Genomic DNA, 18,250 nt, shown 5'->3' on the forward strand with positions numbered 1-18,250 from the left:
CCAGTCATTTACCATGTCCTGTTAACATCTTCCCTCAAACAGGTCTCTTAATCCCTCTTTTGCATAATTAGGTAATTAAGAACACTTGCTTGAGTTAATGCAAAAGTCTGCTTACCAGTCTTGGCTCCTTTCAACCCATTCACTATAAATCGTGGTGTTCAAAAATTTTTCATCTTCTCCTTTTAAGGAAAGAAACCAATTCCTCAAGAACTGGCCTGTATCCTATCTCTCAGGAGACTCATGATTGTGAAAATTAACAAGGCAGGACAGCACAGAAGTAAAGATCACAGATTCTTGAGCAACAACGCTTATATTTAAATTCTAACTTTACCACTGGATAACTGTTTCATTATTGGGAATTACATTATCTGTGTCTCAACTTTCTCATCTGCAGCATGGTAGAACTGCAGCACGGTAGAACTGACATATTTCATATACCAAGTATCAATTAAGGAACAGCACAGTGGTGAATGTAATGTACCCTGTACATAGTAACAGGTCTATGAAGCTAGTTAGCTAGCTAGCATGTTTGTTTGTTTGTTTATTTATCTGTCTATATTCCAGTTAAAATGCTCAGTCAGAGTTCCTTGACAACACCAACACATCTCTCACCTTAGGCTTTAGAAATGCTGTGTCCTCTACAGCATGCTCTTTCCTGAATCACTGGGTGCATTCTCATTCCACTTCCAGGATAACTACTACTTCAAGTCCCGGTTAACATCACCTCTGATGTTATCATATATATGATGCCCAGAGTAACCACACATATTCATGTATGTTTATTCCTCTCCAAAGCATCAAATAATGACTAGGTTATGCCAACTACTGACTACATATCCTTTGGAACGAGAATAATCAGCTCCTTACTACATTCCTAGAGACTATCACAGTCTTGGGCATGATCTAAATACTTGATAGAACTGAACAAATAGTTAAGCCAAGAGAAGGAACTGCCAAAGTAATGCATATCAAATTTCTATCTCAAGGAAACTAGAGAGTAGAGTATGCCATATGTTCCACAATCAGTCATTCTAGGGATAGCATGAGTTCATACACATTGAAAAAAAAATGTGCCTTACTTGTTCATTGACTTTCTTCTCCTTCTCCAGTTCTTTCTCCATGTCCTCTAGTTCTCTGTCTTTTTGTTCCAGTTGCTTTTCAAGTTGGCGAATTTCGTCACGTAAAAGCCGGGTGTCCCGTCCACCAGCGGACTGCTGAGCCATCTCAAATCGACCAAAGTACAAATCAACTAACAGCACCAAAAATAACAACTCTCTGGCCTTAAACTTCCGCTTCAGCACTAGCTATTTCAAAGCCTATTCGCTGAAGGACCATTTTTTTCAAGGATTGAATTTATTTGAGCTTTAATTCACAGGCTGACAACTGCTTAAGCTTTTCTTAAGCCACTTGGGCTACAAACAACTTACTGTTAACCACTCAGGGTCTGTTCTGACTGCTGAGCCACAGCTTCAGCTTTATAGGCTGGAGTGCTCGGACATAGAATGTTTTGGAGGAACTACCAAGGTTGCTCTTGAATCTCAAATCCTGACGCTCCGAACTGTCAGAGGTTCTGCCATTGTCACTGATCCCTGTGACTCTTCCTGCCCTTCCTGCCACACGTGGACCGTTTAGACCATTACTATCCAACAACTTCTGGAGTAAGCAGATGTTCTCCACACTGTCCACAGCAGCACTCATTACTCTCCTTCTGTAGCTACTGAGCACCTGAAATGTGGCTAGGAGAACTGAAGAACTAAATATTTTGTTTTATTTTAGACTACTAAACTATAAATGTAAATAACCGTAACACTTCATGCTACCACATTGGACAAAACAGATGTAGATTACCTGCAACATTTGATAGTCCACTAAATTCATTTAGGTTGACATTTCTGTTAACACAGGTTACAGCTCGAAACATCAAACTAGGGCTGGCATTACGGCACACTGGGCAAAACTCACTTTTATGTAGGCATCCTAAATGTGTGCTGGTTCAGGTCCTGACTGCCCCGCTTCTGATCTAGCTTCCCACTAATGGTCTGGGGAAACGCAGCAGCACATGGCCCAAATGCAATCACACTGGCCACCGGAACAAGCTCCTAGTGTAGCTCCAGCCTTTGTGGTCCTCTGGGTCGTGAATCAGCAGAAGGTAGAAATTTCTCTCTAGCTTCTACCGTCTTTGTAACTCTTTCAAATAAATACACTTTTTAAAAGATTTTAAATCTTTAAGACTTTTAAAAAAAAATTTTATTTTATTGGAAGTGTAGATTCACAGAAGGAAAGATCTTCTTACCACTGGTTCACTCTCCAAATGACCATAACAGCTGAAGCTGAGCCAGGGCAAAGCCAGGAGCCAGGAGTCTCTTCTAGGCCTCCCACATAGATGCAGTGTCCATCTTCTACTGCTTTCCTAGGCCATAAGCTGGATTGGAAGTGAGCAGCTAGGACATGAACTGGCACCAGTATAGGATGCTGGCACTTGAAGGTGGATGGCTAGCCAATTGAGCCACAGTACAGGCCCTATATAATTTTTAAGTCAAATCATCTGTTCATCTGACTCTTCTCATTTAAGTCTTCACCATACAGGTCAATTACAATCTACTTCAACCATTTTTTTTTCTTTTCTGTGCCCATTAAAAGTGTTGACACTCTCACACAATATTTGGGTTTTCCATCTCTAATTATGGTAACAGTGAAACAACTTTCCAAGATTTTTGTCTTAAAATGCAGGTGTGTGGCTCATGGTCTTCCATCCAGAGCACACCCAGGGGCTCCGTGTTGTGGCTCAGAGGTAAAGCCACCTACTGTAATGCCAGCATCCCAGCTGGGTGGTCGTTGGCGTTCCACTGCCTCAATTCTAATCCTTGGGCTCCTATCATACACGGGAGAAACGGAAGAAGTCCCTGGATCCCAGCTTAGCCTGGCTCAGCTCTGCCACTGCAGCCATTTGGGAAGTTAACCAGCAGATGCAAGAGCATGCTCTCTGTCTCTCTGACTTTCCACTATATCCTTTACCCTCACACATTTCTATACTCGCTTAACATCTCTTGCCCCGTGTTTAAATCCTCCCAATGTTGACTTTCTTTCCTATTCATGTAAGATTTTATAATCACTTTTCTACTAGTAATTTCAACTGCCATGGACTTCTATATCATACCAGCTGCCCGGCTAAACACTAACACAATATCAATCCAAAGTTTATTCATTTAATAACTATTACAAAGGCATTTTCTTGAAACTACACATACAGCAGAAGATAAGACATAACTCATCCAAGTTGACAAAATCAACATGATAAGGAAACAGGACTAGAATCTAAATCTGAATCTAAATCTACTCCAGATTTCTAGCCCTTTCTTCAATATTGAAGTATTTCCACCTTTTCCTGAGACCTTTAAACTTTAACCACCCCATTTCCCATCCTTACTTTTAGCACAGAACATTGTTTCCAACTTCTTCCAGCTACCAAACCTACCCATGTAAAAATTCTCTATACAACCACTCGTCCTCCCTTCCCAACACAAAGACGATCTTCCTCCATTCAATGGAACAGATTAATATCACATTTCTTCCTATATTCTTCAGAATCTCAATATATTTACTTCTTCAACAATACTTATTTTTGGAGCCTGGCTTTAGGAAAAACTATGTTTTCTATAATATCCCTATTAATCATTTGTCAAATCTCCACCATTTCTGTCCCTCAAATACACCTTCTGCATATTTCTTTGGATTCTAAGCTCCATCCAACTAGTACTATTGGGTCACAATTAGTTCCTTAATCCTTATAAGAGCTCAAGATACATAAAAGGTACACAGAATCTATATTAAACAGAAACGAGAACAAGGTTATCGTTATAATTTTTCCAGCCAAAAATCACCCAAATATAATCAAGTAACATGACAATTAACCCCCAGGGAATCCAAAAAAACCATACCTCCAATTCATTTTCCAGTTTCATTACTTTAGTTTTTAACTGATTTTCTATGAAAAAAAAATAGAAGTGTTTCAATTAATCAGACTGATCTCAAATAAATGGATCCCAATAAAATAAATTCTTTTAACAGCCCCACCATGATTTTAAGCTAATGGAGGAAAAAGTGACTATCATTTAATGGACCCGTACAGGCCTTTTAGAAATGTCTCTCGGAATAAGTAACACTTTACACATTAAATCTAATTTTATACTGTTTAATGAATACATAGAATACTTTCACGCTATAATAAACGTTGTAAGGCACTGACCAAATTTTGCTTGTTCTTCTCCGGCTTTTTCAACCTCTTCCAAAGCTAGTTCTGCTTCTTGAGCTTTCATCTAAAGAAACAAAATCACCATTTGAACACGCCATGATTTAAACCTTGAGAATAAAGGCTTTATCTAATTCACTGTCTTCATCCCTAACATCTACTGAGTCAGACTTGAACACATTCAGTATATTCTTGTTGAATGAACAAACCAATGATTCTCTTACCTAAGCCTCTAATTTTAAAATTTGAAATTTTTGATTTTTTTCTCTTCCCTCAAGTTTTATAGCTAGTGTTACAATTTCAATTTTTGCAATCTTTTCCATTGTTTCTTTTTGCTGTTCCAATTATTATTATTCTAACTCATAATTTTCCAGGTAAACTCCTTTGTAATGCTACATTCATTTTTCCACCATACTGTTTGTTTTCCCTACCCTTCCTTCTAGGCATTGTGGAGTAAAACTCCCAAATCTTCCACTCTGTTTACATTCCATTCTCTTTTGAGGCTGTCATCTTCGAGTGGCTATCCAGACACTGCCACAGGCTTTCACAGAGATTATCTATGGTTCTGCAATCTCTAATGGGCAAAGCTGCTGTTAAAAACAACTGCATACAAACCTTCATTAGTGACTGAGTAATCCGGAAAAGGTGTACCACATTTTCCTGACTTTCACTTTTTAGCTCATTTACTTCCACCTAAACAAACAGAAAAGCAACTATTTTATCAGCTTTCGGCCACAAGAACTCTTCCAGTTGTAAAAATCAGACATTTTAGGGACACCTTAAATTAATCATAGTTGGGTGCATTGTTGACTAGCTATGCGATATTAGTTAAGCACCTTGGACAAGGAAACCAATAAATTATCTGCAAGTTCTTCTTGCCGGGGCAGGTCATCTGGATCGACTTTCATTATTTCTTTCCAGTTTATGCTAGGTGGCATCTTGAAATCTTTCCCTGTGTTGTTCCACCTTCTGTAACAAAACAGGAGGTGTTAGCATTTTCATGGTTAACAGCATTATTGTCTTTACAGTAACGTACAGTGTTTACAGATTGCGTCATTGTAACTGTGGCTCCTTAAACTCAAAACAAGTTGACAAAATAGCCTTGGATCTAAAGGACTGCAGTCAGCACTTTGCATCAGACACTGTACAGGCAAAACAAAGCATGACAGCTACATTGCTAAGCCTAATCTAGCTCAGACACTCATTTGGGTCCCCTCCTCCAAGCCCTTCACCACCGAGGCAGCACCCAGCTTTTTGCAAAGGCTGAAACCGACTCCCAGATTCTGGGGGTTAACAAGTGCACAAATAAAGGGCTGGAAAGAGTAAAAGCTGTGTCACGGGGACGGAGCAGGGAAAGGACAGCAGGAGGACTGGGGGACTGGAGCTCGGAGGGTACGGGGAACCAGGGCGTTGTTTATGGGCCCTGAGGCTAAAGAACCTGCTGGCGAAGAGATGCTGTTCCGAATACAGTGATCCTTCCACCCAGACCAGCGGCGGGCCCACACGCCGGGCCCCACGCGGGCTCGGGATCGCTGCCCAGCGCGGCACGGCCCAGAGTCCGGCTCCCGCCAAGCCACAGCAGCGTCGGCTCCTAGGCGACAAGCTCCCCCAGGCCAAGACCCACGCAAGGCCCCGGATGCAAGCAAGCCTACATTTCACGACCGTGAGGGGGCATGCTTTACGTTTAGACTTCCCCCGCCAGATTCCCCTGAACTCGAGGGTGAAGGTCCAAGAGAAGGACTTCAATTCCCAGAATGCAGTGCTGCCTGGACGCCTCCCGGCGTGCCGTGCGGCGGGGAGGCGGAGGCCGGAGCGGGAGGCGGGAGCCGTGGTGGCCAAGCTGAAACCGCGCCGGCACCCTCCCGGAGCGAGGTAGATCATGGCTGAGGCTCGGCGGCCTCCCTGCTTGGGCCGCGCTTCCTGAGCGTTCCCTGAGCCGCCGCTGTGGTGGAGTCGCTCCCGGGTGAGGCTGGGGAAGAGTTGAGAGGCGCGGACCCGGGTGGGTAGGGAAGGGGCGGAAGGGCTGGGCCGGAGTCTGCAGGACTGTGGTAACTCTCACCTCCGACTCGGGCGGTGTTGCAGGGCGTTTCTCTCCGGAAAACACCGGCGTTCGCTTGCTTTGGATCCTGAGGGGGCGGAGGGCGGCCGGGAGGACGGTCTGGGGGTCAAGGGGAGGGTTGAGGCGAGGACAGCACTCACCTCCCCAGCCCCCGGTCCCGCTGGCCTGCGGTGGCATCCTCGCATTCCTGCCGCGCATTGGCGGGGTTTCGAGGCGGTGTGGTGTCGAAGAGGAGGGCTCCAGGGAGCAGGGCCACCGCGGGGAGCAGGGCGAAGGTCCTGCGCTGCCTCTTGCTTGGTCACGGAGGGTGCCTTTCCGTGAAAGTGACTTGGCAGATGTTTTGCCGCTGCTAACCGTGCAAACTGTGCTGCTGCCGCCGCTCTCAGCCATCCTGCAGAGTGGGTCACCCTCGGATAACTTCACCTGTAGACTTGGAATCTAGCTGACATTTCCAGCTCACAGGACCAGTTGGCCTCCCATCGTCACCCGTTTTTGTTGTTGTTTAGGCTCTTGTTTTCATTGGTTTTGTGTTGCTTGCTATGCTGATTGCTAAGTTTTCCACATTTGAAAATAGATAAGATGTATCTTTGTTTATCTTGGGGAAGGGGGCGTCTTCTTCTAGAATTAGATTTCTTATAAACCAAGTTGTTTGGGATACATTTAGAAGCATTTGTTAGATTTGTGGAAGTAACAGTTTTTGAGTTCTTTTAAGAAGAATTTTATGCCAAATACCATTTGTTATCTCCGTCTTCGCAGCAGGCGAACAGGTTCAGGTGTCAGCATTCTCCACTTAAACTGTGGCTGGGAGAGGCAGAGTTCTGTGCTTGAACTTAAATACTGTGGTGTGACAAGGCACCCATGGAGGACATGTTCTCAGGTGGCTGACTGCCACCTCAGGCCGCTGAGGGCCAGCTTGTGTGGGAACCTGGTTGTTCGTGCTAGCTATTTTTATTCAGTATCATTCTAATCCTGTAACTTGGCTTACTCCCGAATCGAAACTATTCTTCATGTGTAGTGTTCCTAATATACAATTTAACAGAGAATGGCAGAGGTGAAATGTGATATTTATTGAATACATTGGCGGGATCTTCAAAAATACATGGAAATTGTGTATTAGAAAAAAGCTTAAGAGTAATTTTTCATATTATGCATCAAAATAAGCTGACTCTGCTTGCCCTGAGCTTTTTGAAATATCTTCATGGTATGCAGTACTCTTAATACTACGTACTGATTTTCATAAAAGAACCTGTGATTTTCACTGATACACCTTGGTTTTCACTTTTTCATTCATTGCAGCTATTATGTTTTAATCATTTACTTGTCCTCCTTTTGGAGATTTATTTATTTATTCTTATTTGAAATATTTACCGAGGAGGAGAGAGAGCTAGATCTTCTGTCTGCTAATTCACTTCCCAAGTGGCCCCAGTTCCTAGAGCTGAACCAGTCTGATACCAGGAACCTGGAGCTTCTGGGTCTCCTACATGGGTGCAAGGACCCTGGAATTGTTCCAGCTCCCACTGCTTTTCCAGGAGCTTTAGCAGGGATCTGGATTGGGAGTGGAACACCCTGGACTAAAATCTGAACCTGTACAGGACGTCGGCACTGTAGGCCTGGGCTTAACTTACTGTGCCACAGCTCCAGCCCCAAGTCTTGTTGTTTCAGAGAAAATAAATAATTTCCAAATGATTAAAGCTAGATCTCAGTGACAGTCTTGATTAAAGGCAAAATCTTGCTGAAGATATTATTACCCAGCATTATTTTCATTAAATTTTCTGTCTCAGTTCTCACCAATGAACAGGATTCTCTAATAGTTTTATAAATGGCCTTATTTGTACTGAAACACTTGCCTGGACTTGCAGCCTCTCTGCTTGGCTTTTAGGAGTGGCTTTATGTAACCAAAATCAGGTAGACACCTTACCTGTTACAGTTGCTACCTCTGTTTTTTTTTTTTTTTTTTCTAATAGTCAATAGATACATGTTCCTGAAAAGTTATTTCCACTCCTTGTTGGGTAAATGAGTGATACCTTTCTCTTCCCTGGCCCGTGAGATCCTTAGTATCCATAGTGCGTAATTGAGTTTTGTCTGTCCCTTCTCTCCTGGTTACCAGCATTGTGAAACAAGCAGGTACTTGCCTTCTTTCATCACCAGGAGACTGAGTCAGCCTTAATACAGGGTTGCAAACTGCAGGGCAGCCCAACTTTTACATAGTTTACAATAGTAATAATAAACCGCTCTTAATGTGTAAGATAATATAGAAATGAAATTAGGAGATATTTGCTAGTTTTCTGTTGAGAGAACTTTCCAGATTAAATCTCAGGAAGATCATATAAATTTTCCTATAGGTTTAACTTTTTCACAAGTGCACTAATCAGTCATTATAAAAAGTAAATTCTCAGTGGAGTTTTGTTAAAGGAATTAAGTTTTGTGTCTCTTTGTTGTAGTTCATGAGTGATTTTAACTGTAGTAGAATTTTTTTTAAAGGTTTATTTATGTTTTTGGGCCCGGTGGCGTGGCCTAGTGGCTAAAGTCCTCGCCTTGAATGCCCCGGGATCCCATATGGGCGCCGCTTCTAATCCTGGCAGCTCCACTTCCCATCCAGCTCCCTGCTTGTGGCCTGGGCAAGCAGTCGAGGATGGCCCAAAGCCTGGGGACCCTGCACCCACGTGGGAGACCCGGAAGAGGTTCCAGGTTCCCAGCTTTGGATCAGCGCAGCACCGCCGTTGCGCTCACTTGGGGAGTGAGTCACAAGTGAGCGAATCATCGGATGGAAGATCTTCCTCTCTGTCTCTCCTCCTCTCTGTATATCTGACTTTGTAATAAAATAAATCTCAAGAGATTTATTTATTTTTATTGGAAAATCAGATATACAGAGGAGAGAGAGGATGATCTTCCATCCAATGGTTCACTCCCCAAGCGGCTGCAGTGGCTGGAGCTGAGCCAGTCTGAAGCCAGGAGCCAGGAGCCAGGAATCCTGGTCTCCCACATGGGTGCAGGGTCCCAAGGCTTTGGGCTGTCTTCCACTGCTTTCCCAGGCCACAAGCAGGGAGCTGGATGGGAAGCAGGGCTGCAAAGATTAGAACCAGCGTCAATATGGGATCTTGGCACCTTCAAGGTGAGGACTTTAGCCCCTCTGCCATCCACGCCAGGCCCAGAATTTTTTTTCTTTTTGGAATAGGCATAAATGAGTTTTTCCTTCTCTCAAACTTTATGAGTATGCTTTTGTGCCTAGGAAAGAAGTTATAAGTTCCTACAACTAGCAGCAGTGTTAGATTGCTACAGTAATGCCCCTTAATGAATCATGTCTGCTTCTCTGTCTATCCTGGTATAATGCTTCTGTATCTTCCCAACCTCTACCCTAAAGATGAGTCTTTTGGCTAAGGGTTTAACATGGCTCCATAACTGAACTAGTGGCATGCAACAGAGCAACTTTACTCTTACTTTTTTTCCTCACTCCCCTGGCAGTGTTTTAAAAATCTTTTTTCTTGGGACCAGCATTGTGGCGGAGCAGACTGATTTCCACCTGCCTCACTGGCACCTTACCTGGATGCCAGTTCAAGTCGCGCTGCTGCACTGCCAATCCGTCCCCCGCTACTGCGCCAGGGAAGACAGTGCGGGATGGTTCCTGAATTAACATGGGAGACCGGCTGGATTCAATGTACTTATCTGGGGAGTGACCCAGATGATCTATCTATGTCTGTCTCTTCCTCTCTCTGTAACTTTCAAATGAACAACTTTTTAAAAAATATATTTTTTTCTTAACAGTTTTATAATCTTTTTCGTATTGATTCTGCATTCTCTCCCCCATTTCTTGATTGATAATTTTTAAGAAATCATTCAGAGACTCTTCAAGTTTTTTTCTTTCTGATTTTTTAAAAATCATCATTCAGATTCTTTTTAAAAGAACTTGTACATTGGGATTTGTTTTCTTAGAGTCTTAAGATTGCCATTTACAGCAATCCAGGCTATAATACTATGGATGTCTTTTAAAAAAATGTTATGTATTTATTTGAAAGAGTGACAGTGGGAGACCATCCATGTGCTGGTCACTCCCCGAGTGACTGCAAATGGCTGGGTGTGATCTTGTAGCAGCTAGGAGCGCAGAACTCCATCCAGGTCACCCATTTCGATTGCAAGGGCCCATGTGCCTGAGCCATTGTCTGCTGCCTTCCCGACCCATTAGCAGGGAGCTGGGTTGGTGCCAGGCAGCTGGGACTCCAGCTGCGCTCTGATAGGAGACGCTGCCATTCCAAAGAACAGTTTAACCTGCTCTGCTGTTGTGCTAACCCCAGAGTGCCTTGATTTAAAAACCGCATCTGTTGGACCCAGTGTGATGGCTCAATTGGTTAATCTTCCCTTTGCAAGCACTTCCATCCCTTATGAGCACAGGTTCATGTCCTGGCTGCTCCACTTCCCATCCAACTCTCTGCTTGTGGCGGGAAACACGGCAGAGGATGGCCCAAAGCCTTGGGTCCCTGGCCCTGGGGGGCCCAGCTTGCCATCTCTTCAGCTCCCAGAGCATGACTCCAGCTGTGTAATGCACCAGCGTTTGGCATTGGTACAGCCATGCTCCAACCCTACCCTGCCTGGAACCCTGGCTCTCACACCTTAGGAGGCCCCTGGTGCCAGCCCACCTGTTGCCCCTGCACTTGCCAGCAAGCCACCAAGTATAGTGACATGGCCTGTGGAGTACACCCAACCCCAGATCTCAGTATAAAATTTATTTATATCGGAAGGGCACATTTACAGAAAGGAAGATCTTCCATCTGTTGATTCATTCCCCAAGTGACTGCAATGGCCGCAGCTGAGCCGATCCAAAGCCAGAAGCCAAGAGCTGCTTCTGGGTCTACCACATGAGTGTGGGGTACTAAGGCTTTGGAAGTAGCACATTTTGTCATCTCTTGATGGCCTCAAACATACTAAAATGATACATGGGTCTCCAGTCTCAGGGACCGGAGCCTCTGGATGTGTGGTCTAGACTCCGTGCACAGGTTGCACCATTAGACCACCTACATTGCTGACCTCCATGCAAAGAAGCCAACAACATCTCACAGTAACCATGGAGATGTGGGGACCATAGCCGTTGACACTGGGTGAACGTTCCCCAGCTTGTGAAAGGGAGCCATTAAATGAAAGAGGGTTCCCAACTAGGACAAGCAGACCCTGCATCCCTGATCAGCAGGAGGTAACTAGAGAAGATGTGGTGACTGCACCCTTCAGCAACCTCAGGTCAAAAATCTCTTGAGGGAGGAATGAGACTGAGAGGTGGGCAGTTAGTTTAGGGTCACTAGTTGGAAGCCGCGCTCGCCCTGTGTTTTGTAAATCCCACCTGCCTGTCAGTGAGTGACCCTGCTATTCTGTGCTTCTCATCTGAGTTCTGAGGGCCTATCATGAAACCACTCCCCTTCCCGAGGTCACATGAAGACTGGCGCTGCAGAAGGGCCTTCTTTCTTCCTGTGGACACAGAAAGGAGCGCAGAAACTTTTCTCTCTCTCCTACCTTTTCCTTCAGATCTGCACCACCCCTGAGCATGCTCCACGTGTAGCTATGATAAACTCACCTTTTAAATAAACCTTAAAAAAATAGAGTAAGAAATTATTTTTAATTTTATCCAGATACTTGATCTAATAGGCTCTTCTTAATGCTTAACAACTCTTAGAAAACTAGTAAGTCAAAGTTGCAGCAACTCTCAAATTCTTGGGAAAAAAAATTCTGATACTATTTATAAACAAAGCTAAGTTTTATACTTTTCAACTAAAAAGGCCAAATCCAGAAATTGCATTGTCAATAATTACTGTGTGTATGTATAAAATATTAATATATAATACTGTATTTTAAATTACAGTTATGAAGCAAATATATCAGTGTCTTTAATACATCAGATTCTTTTCTGTTGATTTTAAACTATTTTGTGGGTGGAACAGTTAACCAAGCAGTAGTTTGTCACCCCAACTGAATTGGTTCACCAGGTAAGGGACATGAGGTTATTTATGAAAAAGAGGTTTCTAACCCACTCAGGACTATATGTTTGCATGTTGCTAATGATGGATGCCTTGAGTTGCTGGTTTTTTTCCCCAATACAGTGTGTGTGTGCACTTGTACTCAGTTGTAAAGATGTGAAGTATAGATAAGTGTGTTGTAGACTGGGTCCAAAAGGGCATTGGTGAACTAAAGGACTGTATTAGAGGTCAAAAACTGTACTTGAAGAACAGTTCTGCCTTGGATTAGGCTGTGAGAGGTAATCAGCTGATACTCCTCAAAGGTGGATGGTATGCGAGCTGTGGTTTTCTCTGGCAGAATTACAGTACAGTCTTCTTTTTTTTTCTATCAATACTAAAATGGTACATGGGAAAAAAACGTGTCGCTTAATTCATCTGTCTTGTGTGGTTTTTATTTCCAGTTTTTATCCACAAGAACTTCTGAAAAAGATGGCTTACATTAACCTCAAAGAAATAACCTTAATAGTAGGTGTGGTTACTGCCTGCTATTGGAACAGCCTCTTCTGTGGATTCGTTTTTGATGATGTTTCAGCGATCCTGGATAATAAAGATTTACATCCATCTACGCCCCTAAAAACATTATTTCAGAATGATTTCTGGGGAACTCCTATGTCTGAGGTATGTCTTTATGTATTACTTCTAAGTGTTAGATTTTAATATATTCAGGTAGTTTGTTACTCCAAATTCTTTATTTATCAACATTGTTATCATAACAGTTAAGGGATTCCCCTTGCAAAAACTAAAAAGTGATAAATAACTTGTTTGGAAGAAAAGTTGAAGATTTCATTATCTTCTTTAAAGCAGGACTTGAGTATTCCCTTGTCTATGTACTTTGGCTTTCTTTCATTAAAAGTAATATATTATGTAAGGACCAAATTTGTAGGGAGAGCAATAGAATAAAAAAAAAGTATCTTTGCTCATTGGCTGTTTTTATTCTTTTTAACTTGTGAGTCAGACAAAAGAGCTGACTGATATATTTGGCTATTTTTATTGTAGTAGCATCAATATAAATAGGCCTTAGTAGTAAAAGTGAAAAATAAGTCCTATTGCCATTTCTCTGTAGGAAAAAATGATTATCAAATTAATTTTTTAAATTTACCTAATAGTTATTTTGATTTGATATTTAGAATACAAAAGTTTAGTTCTTTTTCGGAGGCGTGCTTCTACTCTTGCAGTAACTGTTTTGAAGGTTGGTGTAAAAATATTTAGCCCCGCATGGTGGCCTAGTGGCTAAAGTCCTCATCTTGAATGTGCTGGGATCCTGTATGGTTGCTCGTTCTAGTCCTGGTGGCTCCGCTTCCCATCCACTTCCCTGCCTGTGGCCTGGGAAAGTAGTCGAGGATGGACCAAAGCCTTGGGTTCCGGTGCCAGGGTGGGAGAACTGGAAAAAGCTCTGGGCTCCTGGCTTCAGATTGGCACAGTTCTGGCCATTACAGTCAGTTGGGAAGTGATGGAAGATCTTCCTCTCTGTCTCTCCTCCTCTGTATATCAGAATTTGCAATAAAAAATAAAATGCATCTTTAAAACAAGATGTTTCATGGTAGCCCCCAGTGCTATGTGTAAGTGACTAAATCCTTGCTTTGGGAGCACAAGGATCCCAAATGGATGCCACTTTGTGTAGTGACTGCTCTACTTCCCATCCCGCTCCTGCTTAGGGCCTGGGAAAGCAGCAGAAGATAGGCCAAACTCTTGGGTCCCTGCACCTGTGTGGGAAACCCAGAACAATGTCCTGGCTCCTGGCTTCAGATCTGCTCAGGTCTTCTGGCTGTTGTTACCAATTAGGAAAAGAAGCAGTGGACTGGAGATCTTTGTCTCTACTTGTCTGTAAATATGCCTTTCCAATAAAAAGAAATCTTTAAAAGAAAAATTGTTTTAGAGTAAGCCATTGTGAACCTGGGATGCACAGGTTAGGTTATAAGTTTAATTCTGTCATAAAATTTGGTATCACATATCCATGTGATGCAGAGAAAAATATTTTTTAGATATCAGGTGATTTGCCTGATGCACATAGGAGAATAATACCTTTAGGATAAATATCAATTATTTGTTTACAACATCTGTTCAGTAAATTGTTATTAAAACTCTGTAGTAGTTTACTTCTCAATTTATCATCTTTTTTCCTATTCTCCAAATTTGGTAGGGATATAACGGATTCACAAGTACCAGATAAACTTTTTATCTCTTAATTTTTTTATGGGAAAGAGCTCTACTAAGAGACAAACTGAGAGAAAGATCTTCTGTCTGCTGGTTCATCCACAAGTGGCCACGATTGCTAGAGCCAATCCGAAGTCAGGAGCCCTTTCTGGGTCTCCCACGCAGGTGCAGGGTCCCAGGACTTTGGGCCATCCTCCGCTGCTTTCCCAGCCCACAAACGGAGCTGATGAGAGGTGGCTCAACCAGGATACAAACCAGCACAGGTGGAGGCCCAGGCTGCAGTGAAAAAAAGAATGTGTTCTTTTGTATAAAACTGAATATTAAGTAATATTTTATTTAATAAGCAGTTGTAAAATGCCAACAACAGATTTTGTATGAGTTTAGTAAATAACGTATTTAGAATATTTACTGAATGCCTCATATATGCCATTTATTTGAGAACTAAATACATTGGTAGTTGATCTTTTTTATAAGAAGATTTTATTTTATTTTTATTGGAAAATCAGATATACAGAGAGGAGACAGAGAGAAGGATCTTTCATCTGTTGATTCACTCCCCAAACTGCTGCAACGGCCACAGCTGTGCTGATCCAAAGCCAGGAGCCAGCAGCTTCTTTCCAGGTCTCCCACACGGGTACAGGACCCCCAGGCTTTGGGCTGTCCTCCACTGCTCTTCCAGGTCACAAGCAGGGAGCTGGATGGGAAGCGGGGCTGCCAGGATTGGAATGGTTCCCATATGGAATGCCAGTGCATCCAAGGTGACGACTTTAACCACTAGGCTACCGCGCTGAGCCCAGAATTTTACAGTTGTACAGATATTTGCCAGATGAGGACAATCTAAGTGCTTAGTGTATGTCATCAATATCAACAGAAATATTTAGGTGCTCCTAAAATCATAGTGATGCTTACATCTTTTATTTCTTAATGTTCACTAGTAGATGGTGTGACTTTAAACTCTACCTTTGTGCCAGAGAGGTAATACATACATAATATGAAGTTTTTATACACCAACCAGTGAGTAACTTTTTAGGTTATCTCAGTTTGAAGGAAAATGATAAACGTTCTGTTTTGATGTTTCCTGTTGAAGATCTATCCAGAAACTATATATCGTACTTTTGCCTTAGTGTAAGGTGTAAGAGGTAGGAAGGCAAGCTGTGGAGACACAAGCTACACCGCCTTAACTTGACTAGTACCTCCATTATCCTAACCTTTCTTCAAAACCGTCTGTGTGGAAGATGAATTAATACTCTAATGTTCTTCCTCTACTCTAAACTGTCTGCACCCTGTTTGTATCTGTCAGTCGAGAAATCACTATGCTGTAGGACTCAGGATGGAGAGAGCAATATTAAGAAGGGGTCTTACATTTCTAACGCCTGGGCTGATTCTTTACTTCGTTGTTATTAATCAAATGTCCAGCATGGATAACAAATGCTGTGATTACTTTTTGTGTTCTGAAGGACTAAAGTAGTTTACTAATGAGTGATTGTATTTCCTTTTAGGAGAGAAGCCACAAGTCTTACCGTCCCTTAACAGTGTTGACATTTCGCTTAAATTACCTGTTTAGTGAACTCAAACCAATGTCATATCATCTCCTAAATATGATTTTTCATGCTATTGTTAGTGTGATATTTCTGAAAGTCTGCAAGCTTTTTCTGGACAACAGGAGTAGTGTGATTGCTGCTCTGCTTTTTACAGTGCACCCAATACACACAGAAGCAGTAAGTAAAACTTCAGGTTGCTGTTGTTGTAATGACTATAACATGTATGTTAAGAAAGAAACCTTAACTGTGATAATGCAATTGTTTACACTCTTCCATTGGTACAATAAATATAAACTTTATAATTCTATAGAGCTTCATCTTGTATCACATAGTTTTTAAGTTTGTTTTTGAAACCTAAATATTTATTCATTCAAGAATGTAATCTACTAGACTTAATTATATAAGAATGTTTTCTAATTTTTTATTGATAGAAATTTCAAATATTATCTGCAGATCTGCCGATGTTTGTGTTTTAAAGGATAGAAAATAACGAGAGACATTTAAGGATGAAAATATATAAAAGTATGTGCAAGTGTGAGAAGACATCTTAACATTATTTTCTTTTGATAATCTCTAAGCTCCAAAACTCCCAAGAAGAGCTTTCAGTTGCTTGGTTGCTGGCTGTCAGTTTTAAGTAAAATGTGAATGTGTGTGTTTTGAGGGAATTTTGCCTCTTTCTCACTAACTCACTTGAGTCTTTTGATGTGTAACTCAGGAGGCATTTTCCATATATTACAACCATGGTAGATTTTTAGAACTTTTGCCATAAATTTAAAACACTTTTTTAAAAACCCTTTTAAAGGCATTTTTTTTAAAGATTTATTTATTTTTTTGGGAAGGGAGATTTACAGAAAGTAGGATATTCAAAGAGCAAGATCTTCCATCTGCTGGTTCACTCCCCAAGTGGCCACAACAGCCAGAGCTGAATAAATCTGAAGCCAGGAGCCAGGAGCTTCTTCTGGGTCTCCCAGGCGACTGCAGGGTCCCAAGGCTTTGGACCATCCTCAGCTGCTTTCCTAGGCCACAAGCAGGGAGCTGGAAGGGAAGTGGAACAACTGGGATACAAACCAGTGCCCATTTGGGATCCCAGCCAGCATATGTGCAAGACAAGGAATTTAGCCAGTAGGCTACCACGCCAGGCTGTATTTAAAACACTTTAAAAGGAGAAGTTTGGGAGTTTTATATTTATTTTTTAAAAAATATTTATTTTTGTTTGAAATGCAGATGTACAGAGAGGAGAGACAGAAAAAAAGAAGAAAATGAGAGGTCTTCTCTACATCTGCTAGTTCACTGCCCAATGGCTGCAGTGGCCATAGTTGAGCTGGTCCAAAGCCAGCTCCAGATCTCCCTCTGGGTCTCCCATGTGGGCGGAGGAGCCAAGTGCTTGAGCCATTCGCTGGTGATCCCCAGTGCATAAGCAGGGAGCTGGACAGGAAGTAGAGCAGCTGGGACTAGAACTAGCGCCCAAAGGGAATGCTGGTGCTGCCAGGCAGAGTATCAGCCTGTTGAGCCACTTTGCCATGATTTGGAGTTTTGTATGTAATCTTTTGTGATTTAAAATGATCTTTTACATTTTATGGTCTTCTTAAACTTGGATTTATAGATTTATTATAAGATATATCTTACAAAGTCTGTCATTTTAGGAGTGCTTACCTTTTTTAGAAAATAGATTTGAAGTACTTTTTAAGTTGGGAACTATTCTAGAGACTTATAACAATTATATAATGTGCATCATTGAACAAAATGGTAAAGAATATACAAGAATTCTTTGTACATGCTTGCAATTTCCTTTGAGTCTACACTATTTCAAAATAACATAAGAACTTACTAAGGTTCTGTATGGAAATACACAAAATCATGACCTGAGGGCACCCAAAGGATACTTAAAATGCAAAAAATGTTCCTTAAAGAGTTAAATTATTTGGTTGCTAAAGTGAATTGCTCTGAAACTATGTTTAAGTTCGCATGATGCTTTTCGTTAATGCCAACTTCCTTTTCCGTCCCTGTTTTGATTTCTAGGTAACAGGAGTGGTGGGAAGAGCAGAACTTTTGTCATCTATCTTTTTTCTAGCTGCATTTTTGTCATACACCAAATCAAAGGGACCAGACAACTCCATAGGTAAATGTCCAACATTTGCTATGTTTTGATAGCTGTAAATTTTGTAAATTTTTATTTCATATTCTTCTTATAGAATACTATCTGCTATGCCTAGATTTTATGTTTTTTTTGCCAATGCATGAAAATACAAAG

At 41.8% G+C, this 18,250-nt stretch overlaps 2 protein-coding genes across 2 annotated transcripts in view; one reads left to right on the top strand and one right to left on the bottom strand.

The window, feature by feature from the left end:
• The window catches only part of CEP290 (centrosomal protein 290), a 69,009-nt gene extending 63,119 nt beyond the window's left edge, over positions 1–5,890 (bottom strand). The window contains exons 1-6 of the mRNA XM_058673782.1: positions 5,798–5,890; positions 5,086–5,218; positions 4,865–4,942; positions 4,247–4,316; positions 3,939–3,985; positions 1,080–1,223 (exon numbers count right to left, since the gene is read on the bottom strand). Coding sequence (XP_058529765.1) covers positions 1,080–1,223; positions 3,939–3,985; positions 4,247–4,316; positions 4,865–4,942; positions 5,086–5,187 — 441 coding nt within the window. The 5' untranslated portion in view covers positions 5,188–5,218; positions 5,798–5,890. The remainder of the gene's footprint in view (positions 1–1,079; positions 1,224–3,938; positions 3,986–4,246; positions 4,317–4,864; positions 4,943–5,085; positions 5,219–5,797) is intronic.
• Positions 5,891–6,021: 131 nt separating this feature from the next.
• The window catches only part of TMTC3 (transmembrane O-mannosyltransferase targeting cadherins 3), a 33,258-nt gene continuing 21,029 nt past the window's right edge, over positions 6,022–18,250 (top strand). Inside the window, exons 1-4 of the mRNA XM_004583079.2 lie at positions 6,022–6,212; positions 12,706–12,922; positions 15,958–16,176; positions 18,019–18,118. Of these exons, the coding sequence (XP_004583136.2) occupies positions 12,734–12,922; positions 15,958–16,176; positions 18,019–18,118 (508 nt within the window). The 5' untranslated portion in view covers positions 6,022–6,212; positions 12,706–12,733. The remainder of the gene's footprint in view (positions 6,213–12,705; positions 12,923–15,957; positions 16,177–18,018; positions 18,119–18,250) is intronic.

Source organism: Ochotona princeps, chromosome 15 (genome assembly GCF_030435755.1).
Source record: "Ochotona princeps isolate mOchPri1 chromosome 15, mOchPri1.hap1, whole genome shotgun sequence".
NCBI classification, from domain to species: domain Eukaryota; kingdom Metazoa; phylum Chordata; class Mammalia; order Lagomorpha; family Ochotonidae; genus Ochotona; species Ochotona princeps.